The 22,854-nt window shown below is 35.7% G+C and overlaps 1 protein-coding gene across 7 annotated transcripts in view; it reads left to right on the top strand.

The window, feature by feature from the left end:
* Positions 1-22,854, top strand: part of foxp1b (forkhead box P1b) — a 287,035-nt gene that overhangs the window by 179,397 nt on the left and 84,784 nt on the right. For all 7 annotated transcript variants that reach the window (XM_056460382.1, XM_056460381.1, XM_056460375.1 and 4 more), the window contains one exon: positions 3,381-3,476. In XM_056460382.1, coding sequence (XP_056316357.1) covers positions 3,381-3,476 — 96 coding nt within the window. The remainder of the gene's footprint in view (positions 1-3,380; positions 3,477-22,854) is intronic.

Genomic DNA, 22,854 nt, shown 5'->3' with positions numbered 1-22,854 from the left:
TAGGTTCCTATAAATAGGCTATTTTTTTTTTCTTGGCCATGTTAGGGCCGTTCAGTGTGGGAGGAGAAGAACTCGGAGATACTGGTTTAGGGACTGTCCCTTTCAAATGAGCTTCCACCATAATTAACAGTCAGGGCAACTTGGAAATGTCACTCATGTTTTTATGTGATGAGTTTTGTCAGATTTTTGTTGTTGTTTATTTGATACTGGAATTTAAATCACAAAGAACTTGGAGGGCAAAGGAGTCATTGGTATGTTATGCAGTATGTGTACGTGTGTTTCATTGCTTTATCTCTACTGCTACAATTAATTGACAGTTACATGGTCATATTGAATCTCCATTTTAGCTTTTTTTCTCTCATAATTCAATGCTGTTGGTCACTCTTTATGCTCATCTATATATTTAACAAATGAAAATTAATTAAATATTGATTTATGACTAATTCTCATTAACACATTGGAGCCTTAATTCATTTGACTGAAGTGTCAACAGTTTTAACCGTCACAATACAAAGATAGCTGCGTTCCGATTGACAGGTCCCCACACAGTGTTCAATGCTCCCTATTCCATGATCGCTTAATATGTTGAAGTTGTTGTAGTTCACTTCATTTGACAAATTACGTTCAATCTAAACACATTGCAGTGCCATCACACCAAGATGAGTCTCCAGTCATGCATTTTGTCATGTTATTGACATAATATGTAATCAATTTGATTAATTTAATTAGCCTCCACTGTTAATTCTTTAATTTGCAAAGTACAGTCAACAAGTTTGCTCCCTTCATAATGAAATCTTAAGATTGCAGAATACTGTGTGAAGTCCACTTCAAAGTATCCTCAGGTTACTGAGGTTACTAAATTTTCATTACTCAAGAGACACTATATTGGTGTAAATACTAATGTTAAATGCCAATTTGAGGAGTCATCTAGTCATCTCTTTGTCATCTAGTCATTGTCAATAATTTCCTAAATAGATTATTTGGTTATAGCACTTTATCTTTTATAGCATGAGCATTTAGCCCAATGTTTTCAAGGACATTTTTTTCTCCTCTTAAAGTGCCATTTCCTTGGGTTTTATGAATCACAAAGAACCCACAGTTTCAGGTAAAATATTTTGAATGTTGAATGTCAGGTGAACAAACTTTCATTTTAGGTGAACTGTCCCTTTAAGAATCTTCCGGCCATTTTTTGCTGGGGAATTAAAACAAATACTGATTAACTACACTGAATTTTGCAACACATCTCTAAAGTTCAAAGGAAAATACGACTCATAGCCATATCACCCCTTTATTCTTGTGTGTGGTGATTGTATGTTAATATATGACTTTAAATGTTTAATATAGTGCAGCGCAATGTGTGTTGATCCATGATGATGACGGTCAGTGTCAGTCGGCACTGAAGTGGCCCCTCTGTAGCCTGTTATTATATTCCTGCCTCATGATGTCATCCCACAACTCCAGTGCATGAGAAGGTCACACACACACACACACGCAGCTGGCTTCTCCAGCCCAGCGCTTCAGTTTTCATCACGCTGCTTCTTTACTGAGCTCTTAGAGAGCAGCATCAGACAGTGACTGTCTAATACAGGCCCGTCCTTTCTCTCAAAACCACCCCCTTTTCCTCTCTTTTTACATGAAATGATGTACAAGTCACCTTCATTGCAAACCCACGTGTTTTACACGCTTTCTCGAAACTGTATATTTCTCAGATTGCTAATAACAAGCCGCTAATATCAGATAATGGAGTCTGAACTCCACCCACCGAGAAGCCCAAGGGTTTTAGATGTTCCTGCGACTGTTTGTTGAATTGTGGGAGTTTTTTTGGTGTGATGAGGGTGGAAAGAATGAAGCGGGTTATTTACTCAGATGGTTCTCTGGTGTAGGTGTGAGTCTGCCCCTGCTGTTCTATGGGAACGCGCTGCTTGCTTTTCTTGGTATTGGTGCCTTTTTTTTTTGTTTTTGTTTTTTTTGCTCAACTGGAGAACCTTTTTTTTTCCCAGCACCGCTGTTGCTTTTGTTTGCTCTGGATGGCATGTCTGATTATTTATGGTGGGGGGAAGGGAGTAGTCCAGCCAGTAAACATGTGACTGCACTGTATTTTGTTTTCCACTCAGAGGGCCGTGTCCTTTGACAGATATTTTGAAGGCTAATAAACTTTTTATTTGTTTTATGTACAGGGGAGGGAGGGGGAGACAGACAAACAGATAAACTTAGACAGAGAGGTTACTTTCCACATTGCGTACTACTATACTACCCTCTCTGTGGTATAAAATATGAAACTATACTATATACATAAAACAACTACTGCAGTTGTTACATTTTACAACAGAGCATCCCACAATACAATGCTCGTTCCGTGATCATTTATTACCTCTGTAGTGACCAGAACCAGTATCAATCAAAATGTAATGTAAATTATCTCTTTTTAAATAGAATGTGTGTAATATAATTTAAATTTAATTTAAATTTAAAATGTGTGTGTATATATATATATATATATATATATATATATATATATATATATATATATTTATATATATTTATATATATATATATATATATATATATATTTATTTATTTATATATATATATATATATATATATATATATATATATATATATATATATATATACGTATGGGGCACACAGTGTGGTTTTCTGCTGCTGTAGCCCATTTGTCTCAAAGTTCGATGTATTGTGCATTCAGAGATGCTCTTCCGCATACCTCGGTTGTAACGAGTGGTTATCTGAGTTACTGCTGCTCACTGGATGTTTTCTCTTTTTCGGACCATTCTCTGTAAACCCTAGAAATGGTTAGATGATTACAAATTAGCGTTAACAAGCAGTTGGACAGGTGTACCTAATAAAGTGGCCAGTAAGTGTAGTTTACATCATTGGCCAAACAAAACATTATATCATGAGAAAATATATGTACAATGCACAGTTTTGTTTTTATAATATTATTTTTTAGCATACATTACGTTACAGTAAGTATACAGTAGTGTGCTTGTATTGTATTCTAAACATAGTCAGAAAGATTATGCAATCACTTGTGTACATTCTGTTTCCTAGAGCTGTGATTCCTCGAAAATGTTTTGAAAATATTTCCTATCAGCTTATTTCTCTGTTCGTTTTGGTGTATAGTCATCGGATATGTGGCCAAATGAAGCAGTCAATTTATTTGAATTCATTAAAGATGTAAAATAGTATCTTGCCCTGCACCGTCATGGCATCATTTGTAAAACATCTTTGACGTCAAAAAGCAGTGGAGCCGCCCTCAAGGGAAACTGAGTCCCCAGACACACAACAAAACACCATCAAAACTGTAGTTCACAAAGTTTTGTTTTCTAACACCATTTTTTCTTTCTTCTGTCACTCAGGCCTTACAAGTTGCACGACAGATCCTTCTCCAGCAACAACAGCAGAGCAGTGCCCACAAGTCCCCAAAAAACAATGACAAACAGCCTGCAACACAGGTAAGTCTGCATGTACTCTAAAACCCAGAAAAAGGGTTCTCTGATATCTCTGATATTTCTACTTGAAGAGTAACACAATGCTGACTTGTAAACATGTTAATATACTGTTGCTCAGATGGATAAAGGTTTGGGAGATTTAGATTAGGCATGTTGGAGTTCATCGTTGGTGTCTTGGATAATCTGAGCGCAGAAAATGAAATTACCATGAAACGTAGGAGCCATAAAATAAAGGAATTCTGTCTATATTTGTAAAACCTGAAATAAGTTGCTCCGGGTATGTTTTGTTGCTCGTTTCAGATGACACATCCATAAAAGCTGCTAGAAGGCATGCTTTTTTTTGTCTGTCTCAGATGCAGGTTAAATAATATGAATTGTTTCATAAAAAGATAATGCATGTGGGTACAAAATGCAGGCAAATGGTTGGAAATTGTTGTTTTTAGTTGTGTGTTTTTATAGCGGTTTTAAGTGACATGTCCATTGTGTTAAATATCTTGTTTAATTTTATTTTTATTACACTTTGAATTGTACTATAGCAGTTCAGATTTTAAATGTCCTTTGAGAGGTCCTAAAATACCACAAGTTAACTAGCTGAAACTAGTTGAAAGTGTTAACCAGAAGTACTGTACACTATTTGACAAAAGTCTTGTCGCCTATCCAGGTTTTAGGAAAAGAAAGCGTTCTTGCAGGACTCCTAGAGTTCATCAAGATTCTTTGGATCCATCTTCAATGCATCCTTCATCTTATCCCAGATATGCTCAATAATGTTCGTGTCTGGTGACTAAGCTGGCCAATCCTTGAGCACCTTGACCTTCGTTGCTTTCAGGAACTTTGAAGTGGAGGCTGAAGTATGAGCAGGAGCGCCATCCTGCTGACGAATTTGCCCTCTTCTATGGTTTTTAATGTAATGGGCAGCACAAATGTCTTGATACCTCAGGCTGTTGATGTTGCCATCCACTCTGCAGATCTCTCGCATGCGTCCATACTGAATGTAACCCCAAACCATAAATTTTTCCTTCACCAAACTTGACAGATTACTCTGAGACTCTTGGGTTCATGCAGGTTCTGATAGGTCTTCTGCAGTATTTGAGATGATTGTGATGCTGTTCAACAGATGATTCATCGGAAAAATTGACCTTCTGCCACTTTTCCAGATATCTCAAATAGAATTCAAGTTATTAATTGTTGCTCTTACAACTGGGATCGATGACAAGACTTTTGTCAGATAGTGTATGACAACCTTGGCATTTTACCTTTACATGTTTCTTGAGACCTGATTGCTCCACTAATCTACTATGCAAAGCAATCATACATAGATAGATATATGCAGTACAAATGTAAAATCTTACAAAAAGCTAAAGTTGCAATTAAGTGTTTTTAAGCCTTTACATAGTGTCGTGAAAGGAACCGTGCAAAAAATAAAGCCCTTGTTCATCAATAATCTGCCCTTGCAATCATAACTTGCATCATAAAGTTCAAACATGGTCCAAAGTCGTTAAACAAAATTTATAAAATTTGTGTCCGTGCACACCGTTTGAGGGGCAAAAGGTGATACCATGTTTGCATACGTGCATGACAGTTACAATTATGATATCTTTCACAAATCCATGTCTATGTATCCCAATATCCTTCGGGTCACATATGCAAATGAAGCCTCAAAATCAGTGATTTCATTGGCTATTGTGCTAGTTGACAAGGTCACATTGTGGAAGGTGATACATTTCACCTGTTTCAGTGAAAGACTTTTGACCTCTAGTAGTGGCAAAATTGTAGGTTTTGTTACTAATGAGTCTGGGTTGGAAAGAAAATCAACACTGATGGTTATACTTTAATTTAATGGTTCATTTCACACACAACTTTAAGTTACTTTGTAATATGTGCTATAGAATAATATAGAATTTAATTTATTTTTGTAGATCGTTTTAGATCGCGAGCACAATAAATGCCACTTTTTCTATTTTTTACTAAATAAACATTAAAGCCAGGCTATTGTGATAAACAGTAGCCATATTTAATTTACAGTAATGATGACAAAGTTGTCACAAATGTTTGTTTAAAAATAAGTTAAGTTCAGGTCAAATCATTGAGGTCTATAAACATTTAATTTGATAAAGAAATACAAAAGCAGTTCAAATTGATACATTTATTGTTGATTCCGGTGTAATTTTAAACTTTTTGTAAGCCAGACACTTGTATAAAGTGGAAAAAGTCAATTACTGACATTTTAAATCTGTAAGTTTTTTTAAAAAAAATGATTAAATTACTCTCATGCACAGATGAATTGTTCGCAATAATATGCATTTTGAACTGCAAATATCTCCATTTCCTCCAAATTTATGTTTTCTTTCCTGTAGAACATTACTGGTGCTGCTGACAAATATATTTATGTGTGCATGAAATAAGTGTGTGTTTGTGTGGGTGATCAGCCTTTATTTGTTTACATTTATATGGATGGTTGGTGGTACAACATGTACCTGTCAAAGCCTGACAAACAGGAAATTAAAGCAGGCAGAGCTGAAGAGTTGGCAGCACATTAGCGCAGCGTTCTTTCATCATTCGCAGCAATCTAACAAATCACGCACAATGAAATCCTGTCAGTTTTAACACATTACGAACAAACGGATGTCTAATATGTGCGCAAGTGTGAAGAGCAAACAACATTAGCGTATTGAATGTAGGTACAGTACAGTAAGTCTGGCTTTTTTTTCTCCTTATCTCTCTCTGTGGTTTCACTCTTAATTCTGTCATCAGCAGTTATAGGGGGCGTCCTGGAGCAGTCCTGGCTCCGGTCTCAGCCTCCGGGCTTTCTATTTGCCTATCCTTTTGTGATGCAAAGCAAATCCGGCCCTTTTCGTTTCCCCATCCGCACCCCTTTAAAAGAGAGCGGCTCGCCATGTCTGATGCAATATTTACGTTTATTTGAGATCATTCTCGCTCAGATCCTTATCTCTGTTTGAGCAAGGTGGATGTTGTTTGTTTCGTGGTGGAATCGCAGGAGACGACGGGGCATGTTTGTTAATTAACGCACATCCCTGCTTTGAGCAAGACTGGTTGTTTAATGACTATATGGGATTTTTTATTTTATTTTTGGTCTGTCTTGTTTATTAAATAGTTTTATTTTATAATTTAAGTATGGCTTTTTGAGTTCACTTTATGAGCATGTGGACTTGAGATTTTCATCCTGTACATTATACTGTACATTAAAACTTGTTATGAGAATGGTTTAGAGTTAAGGATTTGCATTTTGTCCACCACAAAAAATGAAAGCGTTACGGTTTAGTGTTAATAAATGAGAACATTAAGGCAGCCATAAATATTAATAAACACTACTAATAAAAACATTATTATTATTATGGGCCAAGCACCGAAGATGCATAGGTACCTATTGTATCCATTCCATTTCTTATTATTGTTCCTCCTCTTCTTCTTCTTCTTCCACTCTGGGAATCTATGGCAGACCTATTAACCATTTGCGGCATTTGCGCAAACATTGGCCACTGATAGAGGACAGTCTGATTTTCAACTACAACAAATTTGGACTCTCTAACTCAAACTCTCTAGTGCCACCACTTGTCCGAAGTTTCACTTGTGTTCATCGCTATTACCTTTGAACCGAATGGGCTACAATCTAAATTCCCTTTTCCTCAGATTCCTGCCGATTCAAAAGCACCCTATGACTTAACTTTCTGTCATTTTTTGCTATTTCGAATTTTTCGTAAAACCTGTTTGAACAAACTTGTCCTTGGCCATTTTTCCGATTTTCACCAAAATTGAATCACAAGATCTACAGACCATGCTGACCAAAAGTTATTTAATTCAAGTTAATTAGACGAACCGTTTTCGATTAACTTCCGAACAAATTTAACGTAGAGCTTGTAAAAACTGACTTAAGGTGTTATCTCTGTAACGCATTGACGTATTTACACCAAACTTTGTATGTGTTATCACAACCATGGTCTAGAGTTAGCGGCAGCGTTTCGACGCACTGCCCCCTAGTGGTCTGGAAATACAAAAAAAAGGATTTTTTTGCTTATAACTTCTCAACCAAAACATTCACAAAATTGCATCCGGCAGAGCATGCAGAGTCGAATGAGGTCTGATTTTCTCAGATCGGCCATTTTGAATTGTCAAAAATGGCTATATTTTACGGACACCTTAGCGAATTTTTTTGAACGTTGGTATGTGTCTTCAAGGATGTGCCCTTAAGATGCTCAAAAAGTTTCATCACAGCACCACCTTTTGACAGACAAAACTGTTGTCATTTAACATATGCTCAAACTTGATGTAATACTGACAGATGACATTACAGGCTGAATTACTGCAATGGTTTAAAGTATTGAAACCAAGATTAATATATGTGATCTAGACCTGACATTGACCAAACTAGTTTGGTCTTGCAGATTCCTTGTATCATACAAAGAACATTGATATCATTTATTCCCTAATTTACTTTCCTAACTTCCTTTCCACCATCTTGAATTAGTTAGAAAATCTGTTGTTTTGAACTCTCAATAGATCAGTAGCCCAATTTCCACAAAATTTGGCTCAGAACATGCTGCCAAAAAGCTAGATAGAATTTTCGGGTTGCTCTGTAGCTTTTTGCCGTGCTTGTTTATGATGCTTGGCCCTGATAATTGCTGCTTGCAACTATATTTATTATTATTATTATTATTATTATTATTATTATTATTATTATCTGTATTAATATTATTATTATTATTCTCTGTATTATTATTATTATTATTATTATTATAATTATTATTATTATTATTATTATTATTATTATTATTATTATTATTATTATTCTCTGTATTATTATTATTATTATTATTATTATTATTATTCTCTGTATTATTATAATAATAATTATAAGCATATGTTTTTTATTATTTTTTTATTATTGTTGTTGTTGTTGTTGTTTGTTGTTGTTGTTAAAAAAATAATAATCTATTTACGGGGGTCACGGTGGTGCAGTGGGTAGCATGTTCGCCACACAGCAAGAAGGTTGCTGGGACGAGCCTCGGCTGGGTCAGTTGGTGTTTCTGTGTGGAGTTTGCATGTTCTCCATGTGTTTGCGTGGATTTCCTTCGGGTGCTCCGGTTTCCCCCACAAGTCCAAAGACATGTGGTATAGGTGAATTGGGTTCGCTAAATTGTCCATAGTGTATGTGTGTGAATGAGTGTGTACGGATGTTTCCCAGTGATAGGTTGCAGCTGGAGGAGAAACTGCTGCGTAAAACATATGCTGGATAAGTTGGCGGTTCATTCCGCTGTGGTGACCCCAGAATAATAAAGGGACTAAGCAGAAAAGAAAATGAATGAATCAGTAATCTATTTAAATATACATAACAAAAATTCTATGCTATATATTAATACATACATGTAAATTATATCAAATTACCAAAGAATATAATTATAGTTTCATATTTTTTTTTATACTACTACTACTACTACTACTACTACTACTATTATTACTACTAATAATAATAATAGTAATTATGTGCCGCCTGACAAGCACAATTTGTATAATTATAAAAAGCATTTTCCTACATCATGACAGATGTATCATACAATATAGTCTAATATAATTATTTTGTGGATATCACCCATAATATGCCTTAAGGGAAGAAATACAGCATCTGTGACCTTTACGCTCTGTGTGAATTTGTCTGCATTGAGGAAAAAGTCGTAACAATTAAGCTAAACAGCTCTACTCTTCATGCTGAGGGGTCAACGGACGGTGGATTCCACTAGCTAGACTGTTAGTACGTAAAGCAGAAGCAGCTTCAGCACACAAAGACTAAATTAACATTCAAATTTATTAATGTATACAGAGAGCATGGCCAACCTGTCACTCACACCACTGAAAAGAAAGCATGTGTGTTTTTGTCTTTCACCCTCATGCTCTCATCTGTGACTGGAAGCCTATAGTTCATTCTAGTATGTACTGTATACTGAACATCATTTGTTATTAGATTTTCAAATCAGTATGCAAGAATATTTTAATTATGTATTATAACATTATGAATGGTCAGTAGTCACATTACATCTTTAATTGGGACATTTTTGAGTTTATTTTATTTTATGGAAAGTTTTTTTTTTCATAGACTCCAATTTTTCCTCTTTAATTATTATTTTATTTTTTTTTTTTTGTTTTTTATTGAAAACATTATGAAACTCCATGATTTGTCCATGATTTGCTGAAAGCATCTACTAATAAGTAATTAATCAAGAATCATTTGTTGACATATTAAAAGACTTTATTTCAAAGTGTAATTTTTTAATGCTTCACCTCAACCCACTTGGTTTTCAATAATTGAGTTTTTTTAATTGAATTTTCTTTTTATGAACCATTTTAAGGTCAAAGTTATTAGCCCCTTTAAGCCCCTTTATTTTTTTCGACTGTCTACAGAGCAAACCATTGTTATACAATAACTTGCTTATTACCCTAACCTGCCTAGTTAACCTTTATAACCTAGTGAAGCCTTTAAATGTCACTTTAAGCTGTATAGAAGTGTCTTGAAAAATATCTAGTCAAATATTATTTACTGTCATCATGGCAAAGAGAAAATAAATCAGTAATTAGAAATGAGTTATTAAAGCTATTATGTTTAGAAATGTATATATATATTTCTTCCTTGCCTTGCAGTGTTTTTAAATTTTAATGCAATACATTATGAGATATACACTCTTTTTTAGGTACACCGGTCCAACTGCTCGTTAACTCAAATTTCTAATCAGCCAATCACATGGCAGCAACTCAATGCATTTAGGCATGTAGACATGGTCAAGATGACCTGCTGCAGTTCAAACTGAGAATCAGAATGGGGAAGAAAGGTGATTTAAGTGGCTTTGAACAGAGCATGGTTGTTGAGCATTTCAGAAACTGCTGATCTACTGTGATTTTCATGCACAACCATCTCTAGGGTTTTACAGTGAATGGTTTGAAAAAGAGAAAGTATCCAGTGAGTCGCAGTTTTGTGGGTGCAAATGTCTTGCTGATGCCAGAGGTCGAAGGAAAATGGCCAGACTGGTTCGAGCTGATAGAAAGGCAACAGTAACTCAAATAACCACTCGTTACAACCGAGGTATGCAGAAGAGCATCTCTGAATGCACAATATGTAAAACCTTGAGACAGATGGGCTACAGCAGCAAAAGACCACACCGGGTGCCACTGTTGTCAACTAAGAACAGGAAACTGAGGCTACAATTCACACAGGCTCACACAAAATTGGACAATAGAATGTTGCCTGACTCAATTTCTGCTACAACATTCGGGTGGTAGAGTCAGAATTTGGCGTCAACAACATGAAAGCATGGGTCCATCCAGCCTTGTATCAACGGTTCAAGCTGGTAGTGGTGGTGTAATGGTGTGGGGGATATTTTCTTGGCACACTTTGGGCCCATTATTACCAATTGAGCATTGCCATGTCATAAAGCACGAATCATCTCAGACTGGTTTCTTGAACATGAAAATTAGTTCACTGTATTCACATGGCCTCCACAGTCACCAGATCGCAATCCAATACCTTTGATCCAATCCAGCACCTATGAGATGTGGTAAAACGGGAGATTCGCATCATGGATGTGCAGCCGAGAAATCTGCAGACACTGTGTGATGCTATCAGGTCAATATGGACCAAAATGTCTGAGGAATATTTCTAGTACCTTGTTGAATCTATGCCACGAAGGATTAAGGCAGTTCTGAAGTCAAAACTGGGTCCAACCCGGTACTAGTAAGGTATACCTAATAAAGTGGCCGGTGAGTGTAGTACCAGGTGAATTTATTGGTGTATACTAAATATTATGTTGCATGTAGTTGCCTTTTCCTCACATATAGAAAATGTTTTGTTCTTTCTGTGCTCTGCACATTATACATACTCTATACTGCAAAAAAAAAGTGTCCTAGTATTATATATGTTTAAATGCTAACTGCCTGCATTTTTCTCTCTCCTTTTGGTCCATCCAATAACTCTTTAGCTCATTATATTATCAGAGCCCCAATAGCTCTCTCCGTCTTGTGTGATCTATCCATCATTAGATGCTGATCTCTATTAGGTGTTATTACCGTATGAGGCGCCAAAGCCTGCGTCAGTTTTCTTTCCTTACTCTAGCGTTTTACTTTGATTTGAGACTGCGCTTTATCACCGGTCCAGCATTTCAATCACCGTTCACCCTAAAAGACTTTGAAGATTTAAGTGTTTGCACATTTTTTTGTTTTTACTTTGGTCAGTAGTGAGAAACCTAATTGTTTAATTGTTGGGCTTATACAGGAACACAGGGTACGGCAGAGAGCGTTCATGAGAAACTTTACTAATCGATGGGCGTGGTGGATGCTGGACAATTAACGGACAATATGCCTGATATTTCTTCATTAGTCATACCAAGAGAAAATCTTTATTAATAATGATACACAACACAGAACACCATAAACATCTGGTGTAGTGACAGACCGGAGCAGAGGCTAAACACACTCGGCTGGTCAAAAAGCGCAAGTAAATCACAGACAAAATGACACGTGTAATTAAAAGAGTCCATGCCACTTTACCACTTTGCACCTACAGCAGCGAAAGAGAGAGAGAGTCAACAAGAGAAAGGAAGAGAGAGAGAGGAAGATCGAGAGAGTGCAACTCCCTCCTTGCTAATTACGGTTATCACTGAAATGGTAGGGCTTGAGTCATTAGTTCCATGTGCATTTAATTAGAGGCAGTCTGAAATTGGATTTAACTTATTACTTTTTCATGGATCGCTTTCTTGTCATCACTTCAAATTGGATTGCAGCCCCAGGTAACTAATTATGCCCGCCACAGGATCAGGAGTGGAGAAATAGGTAATTAGGAACAACACTCGCGGACCTTCCTTGATAGTCCACCCTCTCCACTGAATGGGGGAGAGTAAAAAAGAGCGGCGATTATTTTGGAAAGCAGGTGTGGTTGCTGCAAGGGATGATGGGTAGGGATCTGCCACCTATGGAGGATTACTTGACGTGCAGCTGGGTTGACAGTGTTATTTTGACGTGATTTTCACCCGCTGGCAGGATGCCCGTACAAGACGCGTCGTGCTTTAGTTGATCATTGCACAGTGTAAATGTCATGCCTTTCCTCATGCACTCGTGAACTTTTGCCGCTTGAGCGTAAACTTTTGCCGTTCACGCTTGAGTTGTCTAGAAGATATAGCACAACAAACGTGGTGTCAGTAGGCAGCCTGAAAAGAGGGGTTGTTTGTTTCCTCAGACAGTGTTGATGCTTGTTGGGATCAGCTGGTTTGTTTGCTTGTTTTTGCTGGAAAAGAGCTGGTGTCTTCTAGACATGTGCGAATCATCTGGAGGAGATTGTTTCTGTAACACAAACTCCATGACGGATATGTTTCAGCTTCTTTGTCAGATTGTTGAAAAGGTAGCAATTTTCTAAGAAATAAATCTTTAAAATAGCTGAAGAATTTCTGACTGGGCGACACGGTGGCTTAGCGGTTAACACTGTGGCCTCACAGTAAAAAGGTTGCTGGTTCGAGTCCTGGCCAGTTAGCATTTCTCTGCAGAGTTTGCATGTTCTCCCCGTATTGATGTGGGTTTCCCCCACAGTCCAAAGACATGCACCATTGGTGATTTGAATGAACCAAATTGGCCAAAGTGTATGTGTGTGAATGAGTGTGTATGGATGTTTCCCAGTAATGGGTTGCGGCTGAAAGGGTATCCGCTGCATCAAACATATGCTTGAATAGTTGGTGGTTCAATGAGCAATTTTTAAATGCTCATTCTCTGGGTGTTACATGACCAACCAGAAAATAAATTGATATACAATGAAATCATAATTCCTTTTTCGAGTGCCTTGGATTTATGATTTTATTGTTTATCATTATGTATAAAGGCATATACATAATATATATACGAGGCATTTCTGTGTGTAGTTTGAATGTTCCCTGAATGCTTTCATCTTTCAGTAAAACATCCATAGTTTTAACAAACCACCAGTAAGACACTCTCTCCTCTTCAACCAGACACTTTATCATCAACCTTCCATGTTTGACAAACCAACTGTAGGAGACACACCCTTTTCTTCTCCATATGCACCAGAAACCTTTTTATAATCACCCCATACTTCTTGGAAAACTTCTTGCTCTGGTTTCACAAAAAAATAAACAGAAACGATTTCAACAAACCACATGTAAGACAGTCTCTCCTCTCTGTATGAATCAGACATTATCTTATCAACATTCATGTTTCTGGAAATATTGTGCAGTTCTGAGTGTGCTCCACACAGGTGAGTGGGCTTGACAAACCACCTGTAGGACACGCTCTCTCCTCTCTGTACGCTTGGAAAAAAGCGTACTAACTTGTAAAAAAAGTGGACTAGTCTGAACTTGTCATAGCATTTATATATTGCTGCTACTCTGATGATTTGAAGTGCTTCATTTACCTTCACCTATAAGTCGCTTCGAATATAAGCATCAAATTAATACATATACAGTTTTAGTAGTTTGAAACGATGTATTTTCTGCATCCAACATCAAACAAAAGTGCTTCAGGGGTAGTTAATGTGTCGTTGCTCTTTGAATAAAGTATACATTTACATTTAGTCATTTAGCAGACGCTTTTATCCAAAGCGACTTACAAATGAGGACAACACACAGAGGCCTCGTGGTCCTACATAATTCTGTAATGCAAAAAGAAACAAAAAAGCCCAACCCATTTTTTTTTCTTTTACAGTTTAATTATTGTTTTCAAAATAAGTCAGCTAAATATGATTTCCCTTATTATACTATATTATGTTATTATGCAATATTATATAACAGTTCAGCTCACTACAGGATTATAATTAAACTAGTATTGTACTTAACATGGAAAACATCACAGCCCTGTTTACATTTAGTCAATTAAACTGTACATTTTTCAACCACAATACCATCACCAAAATTGATGAGATCATTGAAACCGCAATTGCATTAATATTTGTTGAATACACCTTTTTTATCACATTATTATCACTCTGACCAAAGTGGATGTGCTCTGAGTACTTCATGAATGAGTTCTGTGACATTATACAGTTTTTTTGTTTTTGTTTTGTTTTTTTGTATACTTTGAATGGCTAAAACTCTGTCTACAAAACTCGCTGCACAATTTCTGCTCCGCATCTTAATCTAGAGAAAGTGATACAGCAAAGGCAGATGCAGTGGCACTGCAATGTTCATCAGGGCAATAGTGCTTTGCATCACTGTTTTTGCATTGTGTTGAACGTATAGGTTTTATAAGCCATATTAAGCTGAAGAAAGCTCTATTTGGACTGGTTTTATATATTTTTTTACTGTACACACTTTAGCCAAATATTCCTGTCACAAATTATGCTCTCTGCTTCTGACACCTGCCAGACAACTGACGTAAAATAAGGCATCAGGCTCCATACAGCCCATACTGATACAGTTAATATGCCTTAATCAACCCTGAAACAGATGTTAGAGTTCAGTTCAGGAAATCCCAACTTAAAAATGTCAATAAAAGTAAATCTGTGAAAATGCAGAGTTTTCAGACAGAGATCAAGATTACACAACACAATTGAGAAGCATAATTACATGACAAACAAAAATATTTAACCATTAAATGTCAATAATGTCATTTAAAGAGTATATGAATGATTTAGTTTGATAGTTTAATGTGTGGGGGGAAATATATATTTATATATATATATATAGTTATATATATATATATATATATATATATATATATATATATATATATATATATATATATATATATATATATATATATATATATAGTTATATATTGTGTTTAGTTTAGAATATATTAAATTGTAAAATAATTAATATGATACAATGATTTTTAGTAATAATATGTATCAATAAAATGCAAACACAAGGGTGGTTAGAATTTTTCATTTATGTTTTATCTGTTATTAAAAATACATGTCCATATTTTATTTTTGCACACCTTTGAGAAGTACATGTTGTGCCCTCATCAGCAACGGAGTTCATTTGAAGCATTTTGAATTCTGTTTTTAAATGTCCTGCGTGGTGAGACTCACTTGTTCTCTCAAGCCTCAGTGGTCAAAAATGTCACGTTTTGATGATGTCACAGGAAGCAATCAGTGTTTTGCACAATCTTTCTCCTTCTGTTTCTCTTTGCCTCTCTTTTCATGATCATATGCAGTCTCTGCGAGGGCAAGTGGAGGTCAAGCGATAATGTCCTCTCACTTTAACAAACGATGAAGGGCTCGCAAACCCCTCCTTTATATACACACACACACACTGCAAGTCCTCGTCTTCATAGAGTGCTGCATGACACAGTGCAGAAACCACTTTGCTAAAACCCTCTTTCTTTTCTGCATTTTTTTTTTTGGTGTAGACCCATGGCATTGTCCTGACACATGTATACCACGGTGCAACAATCTGTAAGTCATTAGCGGTGTGTTGTGCTGGGGCTCGCTGGAGCTCGGCCAGAGCTTCTTTTAGCCTCTGGAATAGGCAAACCCAGCACAGCACTGAGTCCAGCTCAGCTCAGCCCGACGTGAGTCTCTGTCTCTGTCAGCCCCCTGCTTTGGAGGGGGCGCTGAGGCTCTTTGCAGGCTCGTTTGGCCACAGGCCCGAACTAGAAGTCCAGCAGCTCTGATGATGTCAGTGTGAAGGAAGTTTAAATGTTTGTTTTGAATAAAGACTGCTTTTATTTAATTGATAGTGCAGTAAAAGCTGTAATGTTGTGAAATATTATTACTATTTTCAAATAACAGATGCTCTTTTAGTGTGTTTTACAATTCTGTGATGCCAGAGGGCAATTTTCAGCATTATTACCTCTGTCTTTATGGCATATGGTCCTTCAGAATTTATTCTGATATGCTGATTTGTTTTTTGTTATTACAGTTGAATTTGATATTACAATTAATAAATGTTTTCACTATCACTTTGATCAATTAAGTGATGTTTTATAAACAAATTTCGGGAGGAGCACGATCAGTCTTTGACGAGGCTAATTCATCACACACACTATCATTCTATTATTTAATCAGCTCAAGAGCAAACCCCTATAAATAGTCCAACACGTCATACATGCGTTTCCTCTTGACTTCAGCGTCCCTCCCCCACCCCAATTCCACACTATTAAACCAGATACCTATTTAAATCTGAGGAGGGAGCATTCTGGAGCCAGGCTAGACACTGCGCTCGGACCCTATCTCTCCTTATTCTGATAAGGGGAATAACACGAGTTAGGATGTCTTCCCGAGCTCAGACCCCTCTCCATGGACAGCACGCCAAATACGCATATTCTATTTAGTCAAATATCTGTGAGTGTGAACTTGTGAAATACAGACTTTAAAGTCCCCATGAACTGGAAGCTGCAACCATTCATTTTTTTCATATGGTGATGCAGTTCCTAGAGAAACGGAGTATTGAATGACACAACAGTGGGCGTGGCTTGTTTTTTCAACTGCATGCTGATTTGATGTAGTAAAGTAGGCATTTAATTCAAAGTTATTACAACCTAAGACTCCTCCTGCTCACCATTTCTGATTGTTGTCAAAGCTGACAGTAGGAGCAGCGTGATTAAATATGTTAGCCCCGACCATTTGCTAAGATATACGTAATTTGGCAGTGTATCTGGAAATAAAACAGGAAGTGCATTTTCAGATTTCAATTAAAGATTAGAAGGGCAAACAATTTTTTTTCTTAATGACATAACTAGCAATGTGAGCTAATAAAATCATATGGTTAGTTTTGTAACATATGGTTATGTATCATATGGTTATGATAACCTCTGTTTAAAGCACGGACTCTGCACTTTGTGTGTGGAAAAATCTATTCAATTCAAATTAAACTTTTTATTTCTATATTTTTGTATGCAGTTACTTAATGTTTTTTATTTTTACATATTTTTATTTCAATTCACATATAAAAAATGGTAAATTATTTTGAAAAAAATAATCATTTAAGTCATCATTTAATTTCCCTCGCGTAGTTATAAACTCATATGGCTCATATATACACTACCTATCAAAAGTTTGGGGTCAGTTTTTTAAATATTTTTCTCTTTTTTTCATAAAATTATTCTGTTCATCAAGGCGTCTTTTATTAAATGTAACCAAAAAAGTAAAATTGTTAAGTATAAAAAAATTATATGTATTATTTATTTATTGTTAATAATTATTTGTATGTAGTTTCAAATGAAACTACACATGAAATTATTACGCCAGTCATTATTGCGTTTATTATTATAACCATTAATAACAATATTATTATTAGTAATAACAATAATAAATAATATTAGAGGGATTTGTTAAGGATAATGTGACTCTGAAGACTGAAGTAATGAAGCTGAAAATTCATTATTAAAATTACTGCAATAAATTATTACATTAAATGGTATTTTGATATTACTACATTTTGTTATTTTATAGTGTAATAACATTTCACAATGTTACAATTTGTACTGTATTTTAATTAAATAAATGCAGCTTTGATGAGCAGAATAAGCTTGTTTTAAAACATTTAAATATTCTACTGACCCCAAATATTTGAACGGTAGTATGTATATAAACTCATATATTTCTTCCATGGAAAAGTAATGGATAATATATAAATAAATGGTTCATGATGCTTTCCAAAAAGACACAAAAGCAACAAATGGATGAAAATGTTGCCTACATGTTTTGTCTTTTTTATTATAAACCATCTTAAGATTTGCCATTCTGTAGATGTGTGACAAATAGAGAAACATTTACATTTTGTTCTCCGTTGAGCTAATAGCTGTGATTAATGAGCAAATTATTGAGACCATTACATTTAGATTTAGTTATTTAGCATATGCTTTTTATCCATTAAGAATTACAAATATTTAATTCTTGAATATATATATATATATATATATATATATATATATATATATATTCAAATGACTCAAGTGAATCAGTGGAACTCTTATGAACACACCAATGTTTTGTTGTTGTTGTTCTGTTCCTCCCATAAACATATTGATGAACATTTATTGTTTTTTTTTGTTAAAGGGAGTTCCCAGTCCCCATTATTTACAAAACAGCTCAGCTATTCTTCAATAGCTGTGTCTCACAAAAGAAAGAAGGTCAAATAGGTTTGACATTTAAGACAGAATCTTCTTTTTGGCAAACTATTCCATTAAACTCATAATCGTTTTGCCCCTTTTTTTCACTCAGTAGGAAGCATCTGCATACTTCTCGTTCCTCCATCTGCATCTGCAGCCGCATATTACTCCTGTTCTCCTCAGCCGTTTGTTTTTTGTTTTTTTTTCTGGTCATATTGTAAGAATGCATTATGTGTAATGTGCAGATGAGAAACAGCTTTAGATGATGCTGTCACGATGAGGTCATCACGCTTTTTTCCACACCGTCTGGCCGAGTCAGTGAGTAACGTCCAACCATCAGACTGCTGTCGCATCTACTCCGAGCGCAGACCCTTAAAGCTGCAGTGCCATTTTCAAGACCTTTTCACTTCAGTCATGTTTCTTTCCTCCCCTCGAGCTCCCCGTCTCCTCCCCTTCTACCATCATGCCTCAAATCTCTACAGTTTTCCGCCACGGTATGCAGATGTGTGGTTTGTGTTGGTAGGACTGATTCGATCGTCCTGTGGAGAGTGGATGGAGAAGTGGTGTATATACAGTGGCCTCTATTGATATTGGCACCTTGATAAATATGTGCAAAGAAAGCTGTGGAAAAATATATATACAGCGGGAAAAAGAAGTATTGAACACGTCACCATTTTGCTCAGAAAACATATTTCTAAAGATGCTATTGACTTGAAATTTTCCCCAGATGTTGATGGCAAACAAAGAAATAAATATATGAAAAGAAAATGCATCTAATTAGTTTACAAATGAATTTATGTGTAATAAAATGAATGAGGGAAAACGTATTGAACACATGAAGAAAGGGAGGTGTAGAAAGGCAGTGAAGAGCAGACAGCAGCTGTAATCTCTCAGTAGTTCTTCAGCAACCCTCTGCCCTTCCTCATCGTAAATGAATATTAGCTGCTTCAGTCCAACACCTACATTATCAGAATGATAAAGAATGAAACCAGGGTGGACATTTCAGCTGGAGAGTGATCCCAAACACAGTCAAGGAAACTCTCAAATGCTTTCAGAGAAAGAAAATCAAGCTGTAGAATGGCCCAGCCAATCACCTGACTTCAATCCAATAGAAATACAAAATAAAGATCAGTTTGGATAGACTAAAAAAAAGATTTTTACACGCTGTTGGTCAGTTAAGTTTTTTTTTCATATTTGTTGATTTCTATTCTTTAATTATACTTTTTAATTGCATTTTGGGACCCTAATTTTTCCTCCAACAACTTTTAATGTTAAAAAGACTTTGCAAACAATAGTTTGGAGTGATGTACTGGCATACTGCTGTTGTACAAAAACTGGTGGTAATAAACTGCCAGAACTTTGTGTTATTTAACAGACTTAATTTGCTATACATTACTTCTTATTTAATATATTGTTCAAACTACAAAAATTTCAATAAATGGTACTTTGTTGAACTGCACAGTCACCAGAGCAGCAATAAAGGTCCTATAATGCAGTTCATAACCATGAGGAAGACCAAAGAACAGAGCTGTGATTTGAGCTTGTGGCTATAAGACAATAGAAAAACCAACACAATCTCACTGCAATTCGTAACTTTTTAATTTAGTGACTAATTTGTATTAATTCATACGATCTAATTTACAATTAAGTACGAATTAGCCACTAAACTGACAAAATGTAAAATACTTAAGAAAAAAAGAAAAAAAATACAGAAACTGCCCATTTCCACCACAAGGAAAATAAGGAAGAAATCCCTGAATAAAAAATGGCCCCAAAAATCTCACAGAAATCCAGCTGGTAAATTGTAACACAGTAAATTCACACGGGGCTTCATCGTCAACGCTTGACAAAAAGGCGTGTCTGAAGTTGGGGCTGACGCGATCGTCATAGCAGCGTCAACCAATAAAATTATTCAGCTGCTGTCTGAGCTGGGCTATTTGCATAAAGTGATCTGATTGGCTGACGTTGGCGCTTGAAAAGTTGAGAAATTCTCAACTTCTGCAGCGAGTGATCCACAATGCAGTTCGGCAACAATATGCAGTGACGTCACCCATTCAAAGTGAAGCTGTCATGTGAATGGGGTGTGAAAGTTATTGGGTTTTTCGGGGGGTCAAAAAATCTCCAAAACTACAATCTGATATCCCCTACACCAACATAAATAGTTTGGAAGGGTGTCAAGAAAAAAAAAGTGTCTGTTTAAAAAGCAAACTTGAGCATCTTCAGTTTTTGTTGTTAATATTTTGATCAAAAGGTTAAACAATGAAGAAATTTTTTCTAAGACACTTTTACGTGAAGCCACATCTGACAGCCTGGAGAACTGACAGTTGTTAGCGGTTAGCACGAGCGGCTTGAGATGGAGCAATATGGACTATTGTAATCTGTTTGTGTGTTTAAGTGCTTTTAGTTGTTGAGATCACTTTTTTATGAGCTAATGTATTAAAGCTGTCATTAAGAGCAGACAAAACACATATGGCGTTGGTTTATGTTTATTACAGATGTTAAAATACCCCGCTGTGGCCTAGTGCTGCTTTGCTTGTAAAGGTCAACTGATTTTTGTAAAGCAAAGATGTTGAATTGCTTGCTTATTTAACATGCTGGTAAATTGTTTATTTGATGACCCTGATTTTGAATATATTATAAATATGATAGTGTAAATAATAATAGGGATGCAATGATTATAGATTTTTTTGTACGATTATAGTCTGAGAAATAATTACGGTTATACGGTTATTATGCATTCATGCATTTCAAAACACTACTAGTTTAGAAAACCACATAAAACTCCTCATATTTTAAAGTGTTATTTATTGCTGCTCAGTAACTAAATAATACAGCACAAAAAACTATTAAAAACAAACTATAGGTCGTTTCTCTTTGGACTTAAAAGTAAGTGAAAAAGGTTTTTGGCATTTAAACATAATAATTTTACATTAAAAATAAATGACAGAACAATGAGTAAATAATAAATACAAATAAGAATAAATATATGAAACTGGATGGTCAGTTCTTGTCAGGTGACCCGCAATGTGCTCGCGGCATTCTTTCAACTAGGCGGTGTGCTGCTTTCGCACCACGTGCACGTCACTCTAAATATGCGCGCAAGAAAGGAAATAACAAACTTGCCCACGCAAAAGACGTGACATGTGAACGGCCCTCAGTTAATAGCCTTAGCCATAGTTAATCTGGTGTGCATATTAGCCTTAGTGTACAAGCTTGGAACTTTTAACTAGCACACAGTTGTTGTAAATTTGCTTAGTTGCAGCAGTTTTGTTCCTTGCGTGGTGTTGGGAAGCCTTTACGATTATTTAACCTTGACGAATTAAAGCGTGGTTAATAGTGAAATCGGTTAATCATTGCATCCCTAGATGATAACGATCATAATATTTCATCGTATTTTAAGAAATTGCAATATTTTTTGTTACATTTTATTTTATAATATCTTTTTTTTTCTTAATTCTGTAATTTTGAAATTTAAACGAATCAAAGAATTATTTAAAATATATGTATATTTTTAACATTTACATGATTTCATGGCAAAGTTGGACAACATAGCTTTTTATGTTGATATAAGAAATACTTGTTTTTTAAAAATATATTTTTACGTTATGTTATTTTAAAAATATAAATACATATTTCAATATTAATGTAAAGTTTTATTTGAAATTTTACTTAAAAGTAAAAAAAAAATCATGGTAGAGTTCAAGAAGTTCATTGTTCAAATATGGTCATTCACTTCTTAAGTCTTATTTTTTTTCTTTCCTTTGATCGAAATGTTTTGACGACGCCTCCAAAAATAGTGTCTGACTCAAAAAAGGAGCCAGTTTGAATAAATCACAATAGCACATAAAGAAAACAGCATTCCCCCACCCACTTCATTTATGTCGAGCATCGTCAACAAAAGCTGATGTTTTGACTGAAGTCAAAGCCGCAGTGAAGCGCAGACGGCGGAGGAGCACTTTTCACTAACGTATCGCTGCAGAATTAATCTAGCAAGATCTGCTCAATATTAAGCAGCTTTATATCACGGTGCAAACTTCTAAACGTGCGTATGATCGTTTCAGAGTTTGTGGTGTCTGAAAGATTCCCACAATACCTGTGCCAAATATCATCACTGCACACTGCACACTGTACTGAAACTGCTGCCGTCATGATAGTCAGAGGTCAGAGATGACTGTTTGGTCTCTGCTCATTCATTAATAGAAGTGACAGTCAAGATGTGCGTGTGCTTGCGTGTGTGTGTGCATGTGTGTTTGGTCCTTCAAAATGAAGGTTGTTGCCCACTGCACCAGATGTTTTCTGTTAGCCTCACACCTGTTCTGTTAAA

Source organism: Danio aesculapii, chromosome 6, assembly GCF_903798145.1.
Source record: "Danio aesculapii chromosome 6, fDanAes4.1, whole genome shotgun sequence".
NCBI lineage: Eukaryota > Metazoa > Chordata > Actinopteri > Cypriniformes > Danionidae > Danio > Danio aesculapii.
Note: the sequence above shows the minus strand (reverse complement) of the source record. Positions and strands in the feature narration are given on the sequence as shown.